The sequence below is a fragment of the Corvus kubaryi genome, unplaced genomic scaffold (genome assembly GCF_017639235.1).
Source record: "Corvus kubaryi isolate FWS band 111438036 unplaced genomic scaffold, C.kubaryi_AGA036_p1.0 37386, whole genome shotgun sequence".
Taxonomy (NCBI): Eukaryota; Metazoa; Chordata; class Aves; order Passeriformes; family Corvidae; genus Corvus; species Corvus kubaryi.
This window is the reverse complement of record NW_024581128.1, coordinates 1,906,157-1,927,716: the sequence shown is the minus strand read 5'-3', so window position 1 is coordinate 1,927,716 and position 21,560 is coordinate 1,906,157. Positions and strand designations below refer to the sequence as shown.

Genomic DNA, 21,560 nt, shown 5'->3' with positions numbered 1-21,560 from the left:
CCTGTGTCCCTGTCCTGCCAATGGACAGCTCTGTGACACCTGTGTTAGCGCTTTGACCAGTCTTGAAACTATAAAAAAAATTCAAGCAATAGCTGACAAGAGTTTCTGATGGAAACTGCTTCCCACATGTGACCAAGGAAGCTTTCCACAACTGATATTCAGACTCAATTTCCTTTGTCCTCCCCTGCCATTCTAGTGTCCAACTAATTTCCAGCAATATCAACACCTTCTAAACAGACTTTTAACAACCCTTCTGAAGGGAATTGAAGCCAAGAAGAAATACATTTCTATAAAGCCTGAATAAAAAAGCTGAAGAGGGATTTTAGCATACTGACTGCCTTAACTGGGAAGGCACCACCTTCTCCATTCCCCATGATGAGTTACCTGTCCTGTAGGTAGACATCTTGTAGGGTCTTAGTTTCTACTGGGTTTTATTCTGCACTTTGACCGCGTTTCCAGCTGAATATGCTACAAGGATGCTGTAGTGAGGTGGATGTCACTCTCTTCTCCCATGTAACAAGTGACAAGCTGAGAGGAAATGGCCTCAAGTTGCACCAGAGGAGATTTATATTGGATATTATGAAAATCTTTTCCATGGGAAGGGTTGTAAAAAATTTGAACAGACTGCCTAGGGAAGTGGTAGAGTCCCCATGAAATGGCTTAATGGTGAGCATGGTGGTGATGCTACACTGACGGCTGGATTTGACAATCTGAACGCTTTTTTCCAACCTTAGCCATACTGCAATTCCATGTTTCTATGCCTTGCAGCAGCAGGTAGGAGAGGCCTGCAGTACTCACACGATCCAGTCCACGGCCAGTATGAGGGACAGGTCGTTGGTGGGCAGCCCGATGGCCTCCAGGATGATGGCGATGGTGAGGACGCCTCCGGCAGGGACCCCGGCTGCTCCCACGCTGGACGCGGTGGCCGTCACACTGCAAATCAATGTCCGTGCCTGGTTAGAGGAGCTCCCAGCTCTCCCCTGCTGCACTCTGTCATGTGTTTCCCCGCTATGGGAATTGTAAACAAATGCTCCAGCATGGGACACACAGAGTATTTGCTTCCCAGGCAAACCCCTTCCTGCCAGATGATGCAAAGGAAAGGGTACAGAGGACAGGGGCTCAGCAGGGATCCGCAGCAGTTACCATGGCGATGACTCCGGGTTCAACACCAGGACTGCCTTTCTAGGATAAAAAACAACCAACACAACTGTATCCTTACTAACGTTCCCAGCTCCAGCACGCTGAGTGACTTACACCTTCTGACCCCACATGTATAAAGGCAAACTGTGCCTTGCAGGGCACAGCACATTCTCTGCGTCTCGTTCGCATTCCAACACAGACCCCAAATCAGGAGCTGGAAACCTGCAGTGCATGTGCTCAGCACACTGTTTTGTGTGCAGATGTCTGCAACTGAGCTCTCCTTGGGCTATCACTGCATCATCCTCAGACCTATCTTCACACCTGATTCACTGAGAGTACCTGAAAAGCTAATTTGGCTACCCACCAAAAAAAAAAAAAAAAAAAAAAAAAACCAATGCCCTAGCCCTGCCTTAAATAGACAAACAACATACTGGGAAACACAACCAAGAAGGAAATAAAACCTGCCCAGGGAAGGTAAAAAAATGCCAGGAACCAGCCCTAAGAGGCATCTGGTGGATGCAGCTGTGGCTGCTGGGCACAGTGAGGAGCCAGAACTGCTTGTAGCATCCTCATTTAAGGGATTTTGAGGAGAGAAGTTAAGATAATGACACTTTATGGGATATGGGACATTGGAGGATATTCCAGGCATAGAGGGGAGAGAGTCTTAGAGAAGGAGGTAGGACTGAGGTTGTGGAGGGGATAGTGGAGCAAAGCAGTTAGGAGGAGAAAAAAAAGAGATCTGATCAGGAAAGCCAGCAGTGTGATGATAGGAAGGACAGAGGTAAGCAGGAACAGTCTTTAGTATGAAAAAGATGCATAAGGAAGCGAGGAGCTGGCAGGAGAATTTTCTAAGACATCCAGAGGGGGAATTCTGGGCAGAGCAGAATGCCTCAATTACCCGGCCTAATGCTGTCTGGAGGATGGAGGAGTGAGATGCTTAAGGAAGGAGAGGAATTTCATGTGAGAAAGAGCTTTAAACAGCTTCGAAGTCTGTTTCAGAATTCGACTCCCCCCCCCCCCCGCCCCAGGTTCTACCTTTTGTTAAATCGAGACTCTGGCAAATCTTGTAAAGGTTTAAAGACTCCATCCTTTAATCACCCTATAATTATGTTACATAGCAGTTTGTAAGCTTTAGGTCAGAGATGTGGAATGCAAACTGCTAGTTATTAACAGAGAGACCACAGCTTGAATGTGTCAGGGGCCAGAAGAATGGGGTTGCAAGCAACTTACAGAATTGTGAAGATCTGCCCAGCGTTGAGGTCGACGTTGTTCAGCTGAGCAATAAACACAGTTGCCATGCACTGGAAAATAGCAGCTCCATCCATGTTTACAGTGGCCCCAATGGGAAGGATAAACCTGCTGATCCTCTTGTCGACTCTGTTGTTCTCCTCAACACACTTGATCATGGACGGGAGCGTGGCTGAGCTGGGAACAGAACAGGGAGAAATGAAACACAGAGCATCAGGGTACTCTGAATGCCTCATTGCTCTCATGGCTTTCATGTTCTTAACATGCTGCAGGCAGGACTGCCAAGACAACAATGCCATTTTATAGTCCCTCTCTGACACGATGGCAATGAGGGACCCGACTCCTTGAGTTTTGAGCAGAGGTATTTAATAATCTGCTTTCATCCAGAAATAGCTGATAAGGACTTTAATCTCCCAGAAGCAAGAACTCATGACTTAACACAGTATGCAACATTACATGGCTGTGGAATGAACAAGTCTCAGACTACAAAAATACAATAACAGATGCAAATATAGCAGGGGAGGTTGGAACTAGATGATGTTTAAAGCTCCTTCCAACCCAAACCATTCTATGATTCTATGATAATATATATACAACAGATGCAACAGCAACCTCTGTTAATGCTGTTTAAGTACCTTCTCAAATGAACAGAAAAATAATTAAAAATAAAACATCATTCTTGGATTTATTTCTTGCATTACAAATCACATGGTTTTATTCATAAACCCTCTCCTACTATGCAGGAGGAGAGAGTTTATTAATAGTATTTCAGCTCCTTTGACAGACATGCATCTAGTTTTGGAGATGACCAAAATGATTTTACAGAGATTTAATGATTTTATATAGAAATGTTGTTTGTTCAGGTGTTATAGATGTGTTATTTGATCAGGTGTTTGTACTTGAGAAAAGTGTAAATGACATGCTCAATAGTTTGGTTATGAGAAATAAAACTTAATAGGGCCAGATCTCTGAAATCAATAATGTTGAATTCCTTTACACTAGCAAGTCCACTTTGCTCTTACAAAAGTAAGCCTAAATTTGTTCCAGGTCATTCTGAACTTAATAAGTAAACTTCTGAGGACAAAGTCTCTCACTACTGACCCTCACTTTACTTAAAATTGAAAGGACAGCTGGCAGGATCATTTAAAGACAATAATTTTAATTTTTTTTTCCAAGATATTTCCAAATCAGCATCATGCTACAGTCCCAATATTTTGAGGAATTGTTTTCAACAGCTAATTATCAGCATGTGCTGTGTAGCAGGCTGCTGACAGTAGTGGGACTCTCTATGCTCAGAAGTCTCTTTTCGCAATCTCAGGAACAATATTCACACCTAAAACTAAAAGTGGATACAGCCAGTTTAGGGTGACAAACATAACCAGGCTATAATCCCAGAAGTGGCACAGAAACCCACCTGGAGCAAGTGGCAAAGGCAGTGGCAAGTGGTGTGATAATTCCTAAGAGAAAACGATAGGGATTTTGCCGTGTGGCTGCAAAATAAATAAGCGGCAGAATGATTCCTCCATGGATGATGTGGCCCAGGATAGAGGCGAAGATGTATTTTCCCAGACTGGCCACCAGAAGCACAATATCTTCCATTTCCACAATCTTGCTCCCAACAAGGAACATAATGCCAATAGGTACATACCTGTGTAAATGAAATACTGGCTGTCATTAAGTGCAAACAAGAAGCCTTGGAAAACATGACATTTTCCATCCTGGAGATAACATTCTGCTAAAGAATCTGCTCCACCTACTGAAGGGTGGTTCCTTATTCACCACATGCTCAGGTTAGGCAAATTTGGAAGGCTTTTCTAAGACTCTTGTTTGGTGGATGGTAAGCAGTCAAATTTTAAAAGGTCTGTTCACTTATGCCCTCAGAGAAACAGCTAGGAGAGTGCCAAAGGGAAGGTGAGCAGGAAGCAGGAACGCTGCCAGGAGCTACCAGGACAAGACATCAGTGGGGAGGGGAAAGCAGCAGTATGGTATCACTGAAGTAGAGAGAGGGGTGAAAGTGTTTGGTCTTACACATGCAGAAACTCACAGCACGAGTACAGAGTCAGGTCATCAAAATCACAGACATATGGGGTGCCAACACAGTGGGTGTTAAGAGAAAGCTGTGCACATACCAGAGAGCTCAGCTAAAGGCTGCTGATGAGTGTGCCAAAGACAGCAATTAACTCTGCTATTTGCCTAAAAAGGACTAAGTTAAATGATCAGGCTTCCAGAGCTTCCCCCAAGCCAAGAGCCAGGCACACACACACATCCATGCCTCCCATCTAGAAACATGCCACGTCAGCATTTGTTTGAAGTTTCCTTTGTTGTCAAGAGCACCTGGAACTGCTCCAGGGGAAGGGCCACCTGCAGGCCACAGCCACACCTTTGGTCCCAGTAATGCAGCTGGGATCAGCCCTGGAAAGACTGAACTGCCCTTGTACCAACAGCACAGCAGCTCTAAACAAACTGTGTGAATCACTGCAGGCCCAGGGCCAGCTTCTTCCTAAGCTCTACTGGGATGTTTGTGTCTGAGCACCTCTGCTGATGCTGTCCACGCTCCATCCCTTTCTGCTTCTAAGATTATTAAATACTAAAAGATCATCCAGCTCCCCAAAATCCTGCCCCAGGAAATCATGTGACTACAAAAGGTTTCGCTGTACATCTCAGGAATAAAGAATCCAATGCCCATGTTCAGAGAAGCTGATTTGTGGAGTCAGGACAAACTTCTGAAGGTTTGGTTAAGCATGCAAAGGTCTGGAAAGGTGGGCAAGCCTTCAGGCTGCTCAGATCACTCACTTCTTCCTGGCCTGCCTCTCCCTCAGTGGTTCTGCAGCTCCCCTGTTCCATCCAGAGAGCATCTCCCTACGTCCCAGACCCATGGGAACATCCTCTGTCCTCCCTTGGCCAAATCTCTAGGGGGGCCTATGGAACATTCCCCACTTAGCCTCTGCAATTCTGCCTTCGAACTGTGTTTCTGAGGTCCCTGATTAGCCAGATCCAGCTGAGCCCTGGTCCTGCCCAAGCCCTGCAAACATGAACACTGAATTCCTCCCCTTGAAGAGGGAGGCCGGAGAGGAAAGAACTGGAAGTTGAGACCGAAGCGCTGCTAAACACGAGAGTGGCTGTTGAACAGGACCAGATATGAGCTCAAGCTGCCTCTGCTCCTGCTCGTATGATTTCACCATTCCAAAGTATCCCTTGGGAAGCACATGCAGCTTGACAGATCTTGAATAAATACCAGGACTACACAAGAGCCTTAAGAAAGGAAAGAGAACAAGTGAGAGCTACACTGTTAAGGGTCAGCAGTGGTCCCCATAAGCCACAAAATAAAAGATTACATACCAACTGATTGGCTTGAAGTGCTAGCACTGAATAAGCTGAATACATGAACTGCCTCTTATCAGTATTCAGTGTCCAAGGAACTACACTCAACAGCAAAAAGCTTAAGCTGCTTGGAGACTGAATTTTTCAATCCCTAATGATAGCAACTAACTGTGTAAAATCAGGTGTTTTGTTAAAACCCTTCTACTTCTTAGGGAGAGGAAAACAGTAGAAATAAAAAATGCAGAATGAAGAAGGAAAAAAATACTCCTGCTAAGGTACATTTACAGCTTTTTCACCAGCTTTGGAAAGGGAGTGAGAAATGTCCCACTGTTCATTTGTTTGCTAGCTATCCTTATGAATATTTTTAATTTTGTACATGAGGTATTAGTACTGCTGGTGCCACAGGAGCAGCCTAAATCCATATCGCTACACAAGGACGGCCATGATACTGCTCTAAGGCCAAGGTTCATCCTACCTGATGGAAAACCCAGCCAGGAGGCTGTTCCTACCCCAGCTTAGGTAGCCTGAACCACTCTCTAGAGGTGCTGCCTCCTCCAATGCTGGTTTCTTGCCTAATGAGAAAGTTCAGTGTGCTCCAGTCCCTAACTAACAAACTTTTTTGCAGTCAAAAGCTTTGTAGGATTGATCAGAGCAACATTCACCCCATAAACTTTAGACTCCAGGGAAGTAAGTGAAAGAATGTATTTGCTCATTAATAGGCAGGATAAAAAAGACAAATCAGCCTTAGACTGTAGTGCAGTCACACGCTTACCACATAATCCAGGTAACCAAGACCATTGTTGCCTCATTGAATGAGTTAAAGAAACGGATCAGATCTTCCCCCTCCTGGCCAAGCTTTTTCAGTGCCACTCCTAAAACCAGAGCGAACAGCACCAGTCCCAGGATGTTCATCCCTTCGATCTCAGTACCGACAGGGATCTGCAGAGACAAAACAAGGCGGCTTGTTACATGTGAGAATAGCACAAAACTTAACAAAAGGGTCGCCTCATTTTGTTGCTGCCTGACTGATCTGAAATCAACATGCAGAACCTATTTTGGAAAGGAAGAACCTATTTTGCTGGAGGAAATCAAAGAGATCAGAACACAGTTCAGATACAAACGTCCCTAGCTATGGGCTGGCATGGATTCACTGGAGAAGGAAAGGGCCTGCTACTACCTCCCCTTGTGCCCTTCAATATAATACTTATATTCTCAGTGACCTGAAAAGGTCACTGAGAACACAAGAACTCCCATTTACTCATGATTTTGGTGCAATGATGATACCAAGGTGAAAACCCCAAGAAAATAAAACAGTATTATGAAGCAAAAAAGAGGGGAGAAAGGCAGCAAACTGTAGCAGCCTACTCCTTCATCTGTCCATGTCTGTGGGAGATACCTGCTCCCCTTCTCAGAAACCATGTCACTGCCTGGGAAAAGTGAGAGGATAAAAAACAGGATCCACCTATTAACAAAAACTAGTCTGCCCACAGGTCTGCTATGTAAGTCCTTCACAGTTTGCTTCTCAAAGAGAGCTGGAGCTCTCTTTGGCAGTGTAGTATCATATGAACTGAATGAGTGCTCTTGTGGCTACATAAAAATATAATTGTTTTGACAAACTGTTTCTTTTTTCCCCCCAACTTGGCAGTACAAACTCAACATGTTAAATTGTTGTTTTATTTGGAAGAACTTCTATAACAGATGAGGTTTGTGTACAAGTTTTGGCCTTTTGGCTAGTTTAAGTGGACACTAGCTCAACACTAGGAAAGAAAAATACATTCTGAGCTAAAAGCTTGAAATGAATATTGACTAAAGAACTCAGGATACTGATCTGCTAAATCTGATAAAACGAGCCTGCTTAAGATGATGTTTTTGCTGGAAGTACACTGCTGAACTGGACTGTCTCTCAATGGCAGGTGGAAACACAGTCCTGCAGGGAAGGGGATAAAATATAAATTACACACAAAAGCAGGAAGGCTAAACTGCTGTTAACAGAAGGGTTTACAAACAGTGAAGGTGCTAGCTTTTTTTATTTGCTAGGTAAAAAATAATTAGATATGGAATCTGCAATTTTTTATTAGTTGCTTGTTCAGGGCTAAGCTGCCACTATTTATTTGATGTCTGATTGAAAGAACTGAGAACATGGACAGATATTAAACATGAGGCACAGTGTATTTCCAGAGATGTCTGAAGAAATATGCTGTTACACACAGTAACACTTCTCTGTCTGGATAGTTTTGGCTATATTCTGGTTTTTTGTGACTGAGAGCTCTAAACTCTTCTGTGGTTCGAGAAGTTAAGACCAAAAAAATGACACCCTCCCATTAATCAACAAACAGTGTGTGTACATGGGATGTTATTTTATAATATGTATCATTTTATACTGGGTTCATTTGATACAGGATTAATAAGAGAAGTTCAGGTGGAACAGAATTTTACCATAATGCGCCCAAACCTTTCGTACAAGAAGTCCTAAAAACATTGAATACTCTTTTGTTTTGGTTCTCATTCTGAAAAAAAATATATAAAACTTCGCTGTGGAACAGAAATTCAGTGTTTCGGTGCTGCAAGAGCCTGGCATTCTGACCTGGGTGTTGTTGGGAGAGAAACTCTGTACTCTTCAGAATGACAGTACATGGTCTTCTTTCAACGTTGGAGAGGTGTCTCTCCACCTTACTCCCAGCACTGTGGTAACTGCTGCTGCTGTTCTCCAAGTGCTCACATTCACTAGCCCTTCAAGCCTAGATTTTGTGATCTGGGGACCCCCTGACCTCTTGGTGACCAGAGGATGACTGTGTGTGCCACTGCCAAAACCTTGGGAGCTGTCTCCCTCTATTCGCTGTCATCCTGTCCCCACGTTCAGGTCTTGCTCTCCTCTCTCTCTCTCACCAATTTCTTTACAACACACAGCATTCACCATAGCCTCTCATCACTGCAGATGTAGGCAGAAGATGCACCACTTGCCCAGAGTAGTAACATATTGCAAGAAATTTCTCCCTGCAAATCAAGGGGACGATCTGCAGCAGCATTCAGGGAATTCCACCTCGTTGCGACACTATATGGAATGAGTCCAGCAGTAAATCTTCAGCGGAAGAGCCTCACAATCCCGGCCTCTAAAACTGGCAGATGCTGAACAGCCTTTTTGTACTCTAACAGAAGAGTGCATCACCCCAAAGGGGCTGCCAAACCAAGCAGCATTGTGGACACCAAACAAAAACAGCTTTATTGAGAACTTTATTCCTGGACAAACTATGGGACATGTTATTGTTTGCCTGAAATTATTCATTCTCTTAGGAAGATTCATGGAGCTCTTCTGGTCCTTGAATCTCTCTGAAGATCCCATTGTTTTTTAGCTCTTGAAACAAAATGCTTATCAAGGAAACAACTGCTGACATTGAACTGTCCCAGTAGTAGGTGGCTGAAAAGAAAATGCAGCCATGTGATGTGAGGAAGAAGAACAACAACTGGTTTGTGTATTTTTACTCCTGTCAGAAAAGGAACTGAGCCCCCCCAGGGTCCCTGTCCTGCAGACGGTAAAGTGAGATAGTCTGTGCCCCAGGAAGTCTTGCTGCCAAAGCAACAGAGAGGATGTAGCCATAAAAGCTGGGTAAACATGAGGTGAGCATGTGAAACAACAAAAAAAGGACATGGCTGAGCAAACATCTACGTGCCCCACTATTCATTTCATCAGCAAGAGAAGACAGGGCCTATTAACCAGTGGGGGGAAAAAAATACAATCAATGGAAAATTTTGCTCTACACTATTCGTACGGAAAGTTGAAGGAAAACATTTCTCCTCTTCACTCAAATATTCTGCTGAAGAAAGAAAAAAGTAGATAGGAATATGATCTTATTGCTCTGGAACCAAACTTCTGTCACTATGATATCCAAAAATCATACTCTTCTTTCCAAACTTAATCCTCATCTATCCATAAATACTATGGTCAGACCAGTACTGAAACTAAACTAACAAAACTGAGATGATGCTCTCTTTTTATTTGGTCTGTTCTTCCCTAGAGACAGAAGGGCGTCTGCTGGAATTAAAGAAGCTCAGCTCTGGTTTTGCTCCAACAACTTGAGAAAGGTTTTGGAAAAGTAGTAGTGGAAATAACCTTTACATCATCATAACTGTTGGCAAAAACAGACACCAGTGGCATATTCAGAATATTTTTTCTGATGTTACATCAAACAGGAGACTGATAAGCAGGAAAAAGAGAGGAAAAATGAAAAAATAATCTTGCATTTTAAAGGGCCAAAAGATGCATTCTTATCTCTTAAGGAAAAGTGATGGTGTTGAACAAGCATTAAGAAAATACTTGACAGCCAGCACTCTGTCCAATGGATATGGTAAGCCTTAATACGTGCTTGGTTGCTAAGGAGCCCATATCAAACCTGACACTGAAGATAAATGTAAGACTTGCTCCCCTTTCATTTACCCCTGCTTAAATGTCGAATAACTGTGCACTCTGCAACAAACACGCACCTCTAAGCGCACGCTGCCTTTCATACCGAACGCGTTTCTAGCAGCACGATGCTGCAGGGGCATGCACTGCCCCAGGACAGGAGGGCACGGAGAGAGAAAGTGCCCTCTTGGCATTCTGCAGTCACTGGCTGCATCCGTATCACACGGGGTGACTGCGGATCTGGGCTAATGCAATCCCACAGGCATGGGCAGCGCCGAGCAGAGGGAGCTGCCTCCTTCCCCAGTGGAACTGCTCACCCTGTGATGCCAGGCTCTCAGGCAAGGCACAGCTTTGCCCCTGCTCAGTTCATGCATCATCCCAGTCACCTGTCATCCTGTCTCCAGGGCTGGCGAAAGTTCAGCCCAGGGCTGGAAGCAGAGTCTGCAAACACTGTTCTGCATCACCTGCTCACACACCATGCATGGGGAGGAGAAGGTAATGAAGCCAATGATTCCTGTGCTCAGGGATAGGCTCCAGAGCTCCCTGGGGGAGCATAAACTGCTTTTTCCTTGATGGTTTTACAAACTGGTGTGCAAACCCCAGCTGAGCCCTTCCATGACAAATGCAAACATTACTAGTCTCTTGCCCTAGGGGAATTCAAATCACATTAAAAACATAGTAACCCAACATCTGATACTGAGCTCAGACAGCCAGAATGAGCCTGAGGAAGAGAAAATCACCTTGAAATTTCTCAGACCAGTCTCCCCAAAATCCCATGGCAGCACATGAGACACTTTATTTGGAGCAAGGTGACACCTTGCAGGCTGGGACCCTGGGTCTGTTTCACAGCATGCTGCCTGTAAGACAATGGTAATTACTGCTGGGCCTGCAACATGTTGGCTCTGGCCAATAACAAACATGTTTGATAGCCCTGTCTGCAGGAGAAATGACACTCAGTGGGATACAGAGCATCTCTGGAAGCTACCAGCTACATATAGAAGATACCACTCTCTGCTTTGTCTACACCTACACATCAGTTCCCTTTTTGACACCATTGCAACAATAGCCTATTTGTAATGTTCTGTCTGTAATTTTTACTCCTTCAGACCACTTGTTACTGCTTCAAACAAAATTTCAGCAATGAGAAAAAATTCTCAACCCAACAAATCTCTTTTTTTTTTTTTAGGAGCCTTGGGTAGAGGGAAAAAAATTCATTCTCTCCAAACTCTTAATGAAGAGTAAGGCTTAAGGGACATACTCAGCCAGCCTGATTGCTATTTAATTCCATGTCTACAGAAAGTTAGTTGGAAACATTAGGCAGACTGACTAAAATTTAGATCAAGTGAGACCAGGTCTAAGAAAGCACGGCCTAAAAAAATAAAGTGTCATGGGTCACATCCGTTGAGCTCAACTCTCCATCACAGCTTTCTCTTGTGGCTGTGCGTACTCATCCAGCCTGTGTGTATCTCAGTTCCAGGCAAAGAAAAGTACTTGTTTCTTTCCCAAGACTGCTGGAAAGGATTAAAGGCTGTGAAGTAGTCAAATACTACTGACAACAATTTGTTTCAAAACCTAAGAAGCAACCTTACCTTTTCCCATGTGGTGTTTCCAGAGGTAGTGTTTCTGAGCAGCATCTTATAATCTGTCGCATACTGCAGGTAAGAAAGAAACCACAACCAGACAAAAATGGTGAGGCAGGCATTAAAATTGTCAGCAAAATATCTAAAATCTAGGGCAACAGTTTACTTTGATAAATAAACCAGACACCTCACAAAAGCAGGGCACTTCTTTGGGCTTGTTTTCTTTAAATATGAGGGAAGGAAAAGCTTCTGTCCTTGTCAATTCCCTGTGACAACAGCACCACAGAGGAAAAGAGGACTGCTTTATTTCATCCCTGAACACACGCAATCTCGACACTCGAGGCATCACAGAATATCCTTTTCATGGTGTTATTTTTGTACTGCTTCTGTTTTTACTCATGGAATACATTTTTTTAATATATATATATATACATACACATACACACATTATATATTCATGCAAAATGGAACTTGATTTTAAGAGTTTGCCCTTGGTTTTGATACAAAAGCAAACCCACAGAACACCATGAAAGCAAAAGTTATTGTTCTGCTCCTGTATCACAAAGAATCACTCTGCACCATGACAATATTCTCAATCCTCTCTATCCTGACACCTAAAATTAGCAATAATAACTAAATGAAAATCTTTTTGGAGCCCTACAGCTCCTATCCATCAGTTTAAACCACACTATGTTCTGGTGCCAGTAATCATCCCACCAAATAGTCCCTGTTGGAAGAGAAGCCAGGCTGAGTAATTAATCCAGCAAGGGATACAACGGAAACTACTGAATAAAACCATCAGGCAACGGGTAATGCTTACACATGTGGGAGCCTAGAAGTCTTCAGCCTCGTCTGTTCTGAGCCCAGCTCTAAACTATGTAGCCAAGGGATTCCCAGCTAGCTCCTGCAAAATGGTAAGCAGCCTGGCACAAAGCAGGATTGCCACTGCTGCCCAACATGGCACCAAAAGTTATAAGAATATTTTTGGTGAAGGTAGAAAAGATGGGCTTTGGATATGCTTTTGTTTGAGGAATACTTGTCAAATCATTTTCCATGGAAGTTGTATGTCTGACTATATCATGTGCTCTTAAAAACCCCACTTTCTGTAAATTAACTTCTGGTATTTCCTACACCATCTTTCCAGTCCTCTTCCAATAAAAGAGCCTGTGCACTGTAGCTCACGTCCAAAGTCCACACAGACCTTACCGTTCGGAAAGCCGCAGCAACAAGATTTGCAGGAAACAGGTTTCTGTAAACGACAAACAAGAAATGCAATACGTCATGGAGAATTTCTCAAATGAATGCACTGATGTATCCTGCTCTCAGAAACAGAATTCCTTTTTCAAAGGCAAGCACATTGGAGCTGGTGAGGTGTGTGGCACAGAAGACACTGTGGCAGCAAGGAGCTTGCTGTGTGTCCAGAGGTGTGGATGCCTCAGCTCACATGAAAGAGTTGACAGATACTTGCCTGCCACACCTCACTTCTTGGGCAGGGCCACCAGAGGCAATCAGAAACAATAGTGGTTACACACACCCATTGCCCAGTGGCTACAGAAACTGGCTCAGCCACACCAGCTGCAGCACCAGCTTGTGGCCTCCAGTGTCAGGCAGATTTTTAACGTTGCTCATGTGATTACACTTCGATCACAGCATCAACATGGAGGACAATCCAATCAGCAAAATCCACTTATGAGAATGGCTTAACCCTTCAACACAGCAAGGCCAGCTTCCCTGATCACCAAGGCAGAGCAGAACAATATCACAGGCCAGACTTCTCTGCAAGGGCTTTGACAACATAGATGGAAAGTACAGGCAACTCCTAGGGAACATTTGGATCCAGTAGTGCCTTCATACAGAAATGCCAATCTAGCATCAGGTTAGTGCAGAGAGGACAGCACGCAAAGTGATGTACACTCTCTCTGAGCATCCAGTATCTGCATACAGGATGCAGACAGGAAATTAATAGTGAACTGGACCAAGCAGGGAATTCTTCCAAGCTTCTTGTGGCATCTTACAGTTGGTTTTAATGCTACAATTCCTTTCTCCCCTTATAGGCAAAGAGTATGTGTCCCCATGCCAAATGACACCTTTTGGTTTTCTGTGTCAGAAAGGAAAATAGGAATAAAAGCTGATCTCTGGGCAGGACCCCAGCTGGCAAGGCTAGGAAGGTGATGGGTATGAGCAGAAAATATTGCCAGCAGAAGGCAACACAGAGGCACAAGAACTCTTACAGTAAGGAAACAGAAGACCTTACCCAGAGCCAGTTAATTGTGGTAAAAACCATCTGGATAGCTGCTCCCCATCCTTTGCTCCTTGTGCTGCTCCGAGGAAGCTGCAGCTTCCTCCAGGCTGTGCCCTGCTAACTTTCCCCCATTTTTGCCGTAGTTATCCTGGCAAACATTAAATGAGGCTTTCAGCTGTGGTCATTCCACGAATGACATGGAATGTGCAAATCCAAACCAGAGCAAGAAATGGAACAGCAGAGTCAAATCTTTGAAAGCAAGAGGGAGATTAAAATATGGCCCAGATAAGGACTTTGGCCTTTTTGGTTGCATGGCTCCGTTCTCCTGCCACACGGGGAGTTTTCCCACAGCCTTGACAGCAACTGTAAAGGCCATGGAACTTCATCAAACATTCATCTGCTGTGAAATACCTCAGCCTCTCTCTCTCAGTTGCACTACAAGTGCATTAGGAAGATTGCTGCAAGAATAATCTGTCTTCTGGAGTCTACATTGCACCAAGCATGAAAGAAACAGCAACTTTTTCTCCTCAAAAGCTGACAATATAGCTGTCTGTCTGAAAGCAGGAGAGCGAGCTCTCCCTCTGCAAAGGCGCTAAAGAATTGGTCAAATAAGATCAATGGACAGCTAACGTGCTGTCCATTCAGCTGTTCCAGTTCTTGCACAGCTGGAACTCCCTGGTGGATAAAAACCTTGAGTAAAATAAAAGCAAACTTGCTTTTATCAGGATTAAAATATCACATATACAAATGGGCCCATGCTGTTGGGAAAAAAAGGATATTTCTTTTCAGCTTTTCATAGCAGGATGATTACTTTTTTAAAAAAAAGAACTGACTGGACTTTGAAGAAGCAAAGAGATGAAAAAAGACTGAAAAGCAACCAGAAATCAATTCTTTTTTTTTTCTTTAAATCAGCTTTTCCATCCTGATGAAAACAAAACCAAAGGAAGCAATCCTACAGCCTAAACAACATGGTTCTCCAGTGTTTAAATGTGGCCAGGAAACCAAACCCTCCATAATTTGCACAGTATGTCAGGCATGGGCCTCAGTAACCAAACATTAACTTATCTCCAAGCATATACTTAAAGCACATAGTTAAGTGATGCCAGCAACCCTATTACAGCAAGGCAAGGGGCAGGTTCTTACTTCACATGTGAATAGTGCTAAAAAAGAACCTAGAGTAGACACTTTGCTTTATTTCTCCAGCACCAGTCACAGGACTTGACAATTAGCCAAGTAAAAAATTTGGATCTTAATCAAGCAGCTCAGAAGGAGTTGTATGTTCTGTTCAATCCAACTTCTAAGTACACCTGACTGCTAAATACCAAAACCACATAAAATAATGTTTTGCTTCTCTGTTTCCAATCCCAAAGCTTAACAACAAAATGTGTCACGTCATAAAAAGCAATCAACAGATAAATGGCTTATCTTAGAGGCACAAGGTCTGCACAGACTGCACTCATTCCTCACCTAAGATCAGTCAGCATGTGAATTAAATTCACCTTTAATTACAGATGGGTTAGATCACAAGTTCTTACCCCTGGATGGATTTGTGCACCACCACCACAGCCTAAAAAACGGGGCAAGATGGTGCGTGCTCCGGGGAGAGACAAAAGCTGGCTGGTGACCTGCCTGGGCCCATCATGGACTTGTGCCTGCAGCGTTTGCTCCTCACACCTGGTGAGGTGAAGCTCACCTACCACAGAAACCCAGACACAGCTCTGTCCCTGTGAGCAGAGGAGTCGCATGGGGAAGTGTGGACATCCCTCCTATGAGGGTGAACCAACAAACAGGGAAGCTGATGAGCTGGGTAATTGGGCATGCAAATGAAAACTGGGTGTCCGCCAGTTGGCTTTTCTGTGAGGACCAAACATTTAGAAGGGTTTTTTTGCTTTGAAAGCTAGTAGCAAATGTGAACATGGAGTTTAGGGAAATCACCCTGGTTGTATGGCTGGATTGTTGACTGTTTCTGATGGCCCCATCCCCATCCCTGTGCCAGAGAACACAGTCGCCTCTTTGAAGCAGATGTGGATTATCGCAAGAACGCAGCACTGGCCAAACCCTGGCTCTGGGTGATAAGGAGCCCAGCACGGCAGTGTGGGATCAGACAGCCTTGGCCCCAAACTGCAGGGAGACAAAACTTGCTGCATGTGGCACGAACGAGACAGGCCATAATAACACACCACGGCAGGGGGACAGATGTGCTCCCTGCACCCCAGGTGCTGCACTGCTGCCTGCACCTCACTCCACACATGCACAGAGCCCACCTCCTTTGTGCCACAAAAGTGAAGTATGTGGCACAGAGAGACTTAGTCCCCTCACCAAGCACCAGGCACAAAAGCCTCTCTCTGCCTGCTGCAAGTTGCGCAGACAGCCCCACAAAAACCCACATCAGAAATCCATCGGACAGCTGCCATGGGGGACAGCTGCGTCCTGGGGCTGAAGCAACAGCTGGGCTGTGCCAGGAAACCTCCACATACCTGCACAACACACAGGATGAGAAAGCACCCCTCTCAGATCCTCTTAAAATAGGAACAAGAAAGCAGCAGCACCAAGGGTGGATGTTTCAGTGTGTGAGTATTTCCTGCTTGAATACTGTGCTCATCACACCATCTCCCTATGCACAGCTGGATAAATGCACCTTTCTTCCTGTGAAAAGCTGCTCTTACCAGTCAAAAATGGACCATTACTCCCCAGGAAGATCCCACTGTATTTCTGCTGTAATAGAAATCTTAGTTTAGCTGCAACATCCACTCTTGGGAATCCCAGACGACTACGGGAACCTGGAGCTGCAAAGGGAGAAAAGGGGGGCTGTAACTCTCCTCCTTCTCCATTTTGATATTATGGCCAAATTGCTCTCTTCTTTACAGCCCTGTATCTTACCACCAGTGGGATGAGGATTACACAGGAACTCCTCCACTGTATGTGTAAGGGATTATGATTAACAACTGTTTCTAAATGATTCGTTTGCTAGAGCTCTGCAAACAACTTTGCTCTGGCAGCAAAAGCATGAAGGGAAATCCAGGCAAATGGAATGAAACCCTAAAATACTACGCATTCCTCCTGCATTGCTTCTTACAAAAAGGTTCCACTTCTGAGGCCGAAAACTTTGCTGTTGAAAAACACACTTTTTTTGAGGAAGTCTAGAAAAAAAATATTCTGTGTTAGTTATCTCCAGTTTTCAGGTTTTTTTTCCAATGGTACAAGTCCACTCACAGTAACTTCATTGCATCTGTGGCAAAATGCCAGAGCCCAGTACCCTTCAGTACCTTCATTTTTCTTTCTGTCCCAAGATTTTTATTCAATGTCACACAGTAATTTTCCTCATCTGCTTTTTGATATGTGGATGCACAACACATGCCCTGGACATACTCATATTTGTGAGTGTGTGCATTTGTTGTAACACACAGAAACTTGAAAATGTGCTTACTTATAGCAGATATTTGATACTTTTTTGCCTTACTGGTCCAGTCTGTATTTTTGACGCTTGGAAAATAAAACGTAACTGGGGGGAGTCAGTAGTAAAAGGCAACAAGTATAAGGAACAAATGAGAGGAGCAGAAATGTTCAGAGGCTTACTAAAAAACCCTGCCAGACAATGCAGGCACATGAATGAAAACACTGAGTTCTTCCTACAAAAATCAGTCAGCAATCCCTGTACTTCAACAGAGATTCCAGACTCAGAAAGTGACACAAGCAAAGAGGGACGCTTACCTTTACTTTAAGAACTAGCCATCAGCTTCAAAGCCAGAAGTCAGCCTATCTCTTGGTATAACTGCAGTCATTGCCTGGCCACTTTTTATTCTATTTCTGACTTCAAAGGTGGCATCTCCCTCTCCTTTTCTAACAGACACATTTTACTGTCTTTCCACACCAGGATTTCAGAGATGGCCTTCATGGTTGCTGGTTTTGGGTGACTCACTGGGAAGACCAAAGCTATAAGGAACAAGTGCTATTGGAGCAAATGGTGCCCAGGAGAGGGTCACTGCCTGAGTGGCCCACTCTGGCCACCTGCTCTGCAGCCCAGCCAGCAAAACACAACCGATGCTTCTCCTTGTGCTCGTGTCTGCCTTCCCTACGGCCCCAAAGACACTCGGAGCAAAGGCACAAACTTGCTGTGGGTGCTCCCTTTGGCAGCTCAGCTGGTAACATCTGGCAGAGAGACAGAGAAGGCAGTGAGAAGCAATAAAATTTAAACAGCTTTTGCAGACTTGCCTGGCAACCTGGGAAACCCTGACCTTACTGCTTGGGGCAGACATGTAGACCTCTGTGCACTCTTCCTATTAAAAAGGAGGGATTACCTCCTTCCCTTCCCGGACTATTATAGCTAGGGCTGGATTAAAAACAGAATTCCCTTCACCAAAGCCAATTCCACAGTTGCAAAACATGTTTTCATCCCAAAATTGGGCAAAGAAAGCCTGTTTCAGATCTTTTTTCCACTAAAAAAAATATTGTAAAATACTCTGTTGAAATGTTCCTTTTTTGATGAGTGAGATTTTCTGCTTAAGTCTTTTGTATAAAACGAAAGCAAAACACTGACCTCACTGAAATGAAATGCCACAATCACCCACTGACAGAAATTTTGACAGGATCAATAGGTTCCTATGAAATTGTTCAATTTTGTTGAATCAGCAAATATAAATCAGAGCTAGAACAAAACTCTGATCTTATTGAAACATTCAGTTGTGACAACTGCCCATCAAAAGTGTTAACAAATCAATAGATTCTTGCAAAACACTTCATCCTGCTGTTTCAACTGCTTTCCAACAAGCTGCAGGTGGGCTGTGTTAGCAGGTGGTTGGAGTCCCATCCTTGTCACCACCTCTCTCCTCCCTCTGGTTACATGCAGGGCACAAGCAGAGCCAAGCCAGCTCTGTGGCACCTTCTCAGGTGGGGGCTGAGCCCCAGAGCCCACCATATCCCAGCCAGCCCTTTCCTCCAGCTGCCAGCCACTTCACAATCAAGCTCACAAGCTCTCTTTATTCCCTGTTGCTTTAGCTTCTCCACCAAATAAATGAGTAAGGGAAAAACCCAGAAATTCTAAGATTTCCCTTCACTCCCCTCATCTTCTGCTGACAGAGTTAAGGAATTCCAAGATCCTGCTTTAAGTTCAGAGAACACCGCACTTTCTGGGTGCTTTTTTTAAAGCCATCAGCCTTGTGGAAGTAGTTGGGAACTCTTGTTGGATCCCCTCCCATGATCACTGCAGTGATGATCACTGCATTTGGCCATGCTCCTCTTCAGGAAGCTCCCAGGAGCTGCCCACATGACAGATCCGAGATGAGATGAGCCATCAGCATCCCTGCTTCGGGGTACAAAAGCACCTTACAACAGCTCTGCTGTCCCCACCCCATGTCCTGGGGCAGAGGACAGTGTGCCTAAGCCCTGACTAGACACGTTCAAGGCTTGCTTGCCTCCAGCACTTGCCAGAAGGGAAACCAGGAGGGTGCTCCAGCACCTTTAAACAGATAAATCAGATCTGGAGGTTATGGTCAATGGACAAAATAAAACAGAGACAGTCTTTGGGTTCACCAGTCCGTCATCATACCAAAGCCCAAGATAAATCTTTTTTCCAGAGGTCATTTCTCCATGCCTAGACACATGTTTGTGGGGAAGCTTTAGACTTGGAAAAGGAAAACCAAGAATTAAGCTGGCCTCCAGACATCACTGCAACAATGAAAAGCAACATCTTTGGTCATTACCTAACAGACTTCCCAAAGGCAGAAGGGATCTGCAAAAGCAAACAGTGACACACAGCCATTATTTCCTCTTTGTTGCTTCTTCCCTGGGCCATGTTTTACAACAGTGTTCAGTCCCATAGGGGGACTCCGTTTACCCATCTGCAACTTCTTTTTACATTTCCTCTGAAACCAAGCAGCAGCAAAGCCTTGAAGGACACAGTCAGTCTTGTGACACAACTGAAAACAAAGTTTTCTTGCATCTAATAGAAAGTTTCATGGCCAGATGAGATAAAACAAGAAGCAAAGAGCAGGATGCTGCAAGACCCACCCACACGAAAACAATCATTTCAACCCTCCAGGCCCTATAGAATCAAGGCTTTGTTATCTGAAGATGAGGTTACTCTAGTAATTTCATCTTGACAGGGACCAAGTTCAGTGCTCAAACCAAAACACACATTTTCAAGAACAGTTAAAAAAGTAACATTACACGGCAGAGAGAGAGATCTTATTTCCTGAAAATCACATATTCTCTCCATCCCTGGGTCTGTCAGGGATTTGTGCTATGACTGAACATTTTAGTGATGGCTATCATCACAACTTTTCTGGAGTGGATTTCACTGTCACTGCTGAAGCAACTTGACTGCCCAAGAGTGTGGCTGCAACAACCCTTCCCTGGGGTTCCAAGAAAAAGCTGTATTCACAGCCCCCCATACATGCATTGGGGGAAACCTCCTGTCCTCTCATCTCCCAAAAGGAAATTCCTCTGCAACCCACCATGCTTTACCCAAGGCTCATCATTATGAGCACTCCTTCGGAATTAGGGACTCCATCCCATCACCCTCATAACCCCTTTGAAGATGAACTCTCCACCTGCATTTACAGACCAGATCAAGAAACAGCTGTCTGCTCTGAACTTTAGCTATTACCCACAGCCTGAAGCTCACTGCAACATCCCTGGCCTGCTCCTTAACTCCATCCTAACTCCATGCTGCCAGGTGACAAAGCGATGTAACACCAGCTACAGCAGCCACACCAGGATGCACTGGGGCAGCAATCACTACAGGCATCTCCCCAACTCTCCCAGGTGTGCCTACTCCTTTTTTTGGCAATTTTCCTTCACCTCCCTCCCCTCCATTCAACAATATATCACTACCACAGCCAGACTATCTACTCCCACTGTCCTGCTATTCCTTCTTAACAGGCTGTCAGGAATTGCTGGTCCTTAGGAAAGGTCCTTAATTGTTGGTTCTTAAGAGAGGGAGAGGTGAGCTGAGGACACTGAGTACATGGCTGCCAATGGAACAAACCAGACTTACTTTCTGTCCAAAGGGAACATACTTGTCTCAGGGGGAGAAAAGGACATTAACCTGAATTTGTAAATACAGTTCTGGGTTTGGGGTTGGTTTTTTTTTTCAGAAAGTCTTTTTATCTTTGTTGCCACATCCACTTGTCCAGACAGAACAAAAACATAGCTGAAAAACTGGACTCAAAAAGCTAAGCAAACAATCAAAATAAAAGAAAAAACCCACTCAGCTTCATAATTACCAGGATATCCACTAAGCTCAACTTTCCAGCCAGTTTGATGTAACACAGGTCCCCTCCCTTATTCTTCTGTTTGCACCTGGGTGCAAAGCACAAGGAAATGTAGTTGGAAGTCCAATACTCAAAGCACCATCTGGATGCCTGCCTCATTTGTCCGTGTGCTCCTATCTTATTTAAAAACCCAGAGAGATCTCAACAGGACATGGGCTTTGAGAGGAGGCAAAAAAAAAAAAAAAAGGGTGAAGTCTGCAACTTTGTAAGGAGGAGTAAGGATACACAAAAACACTATTATCTGGTTATAGTTAAAGTGGAAGTCGTTTCCAGATAGATCTGGGGAATGCAAGTCTTGTGTTTGCAAGATGCAGAGGTAGGACGGGAAGCTCACAAACCTACAGAGCATCCTCACACTG

At 44.3% G+C, this 21,560-nt stretch overlaps 1 protein-coding gene across 1 annotated transcript in view; it reads right to left on the bottom strand.

Moving 5' to 3' along the window:
* Positions 1-21,560, bottom strand: part of SLC1A4 (solute carrier family 1 member 4) — a 35,351-nt gene that overhangs the window by 12,524 nt on the left and 1,267 nt on the right. The window contains exons 2-7 of the mRNA XM_042036714.1: positions 12,895-12,937; positions 11,698-11,760; positions 6,482-6,648; positions 3,803-4,036; positions 2,371-2,565; positions 799-933 (exon numbers count right to left, since the gene is read on the bottom strand). Coding sequence (XP_041892648.1) covers positions 799-933; positions 2,371-2,565; positions 3,803-4,036; positions 6,482-6,648; positions 11,698-11,760; positions 12,895-12,937 — 837 coding nt within the window. The remainder of the gene's footprint in view (positions 1-798; positions 934-2,370; positions 2,566-3,802; positions 4,037-6,481; positions 6,649-11,697; positions 11,761-12,894; positions 12,938-21,560) is intronic.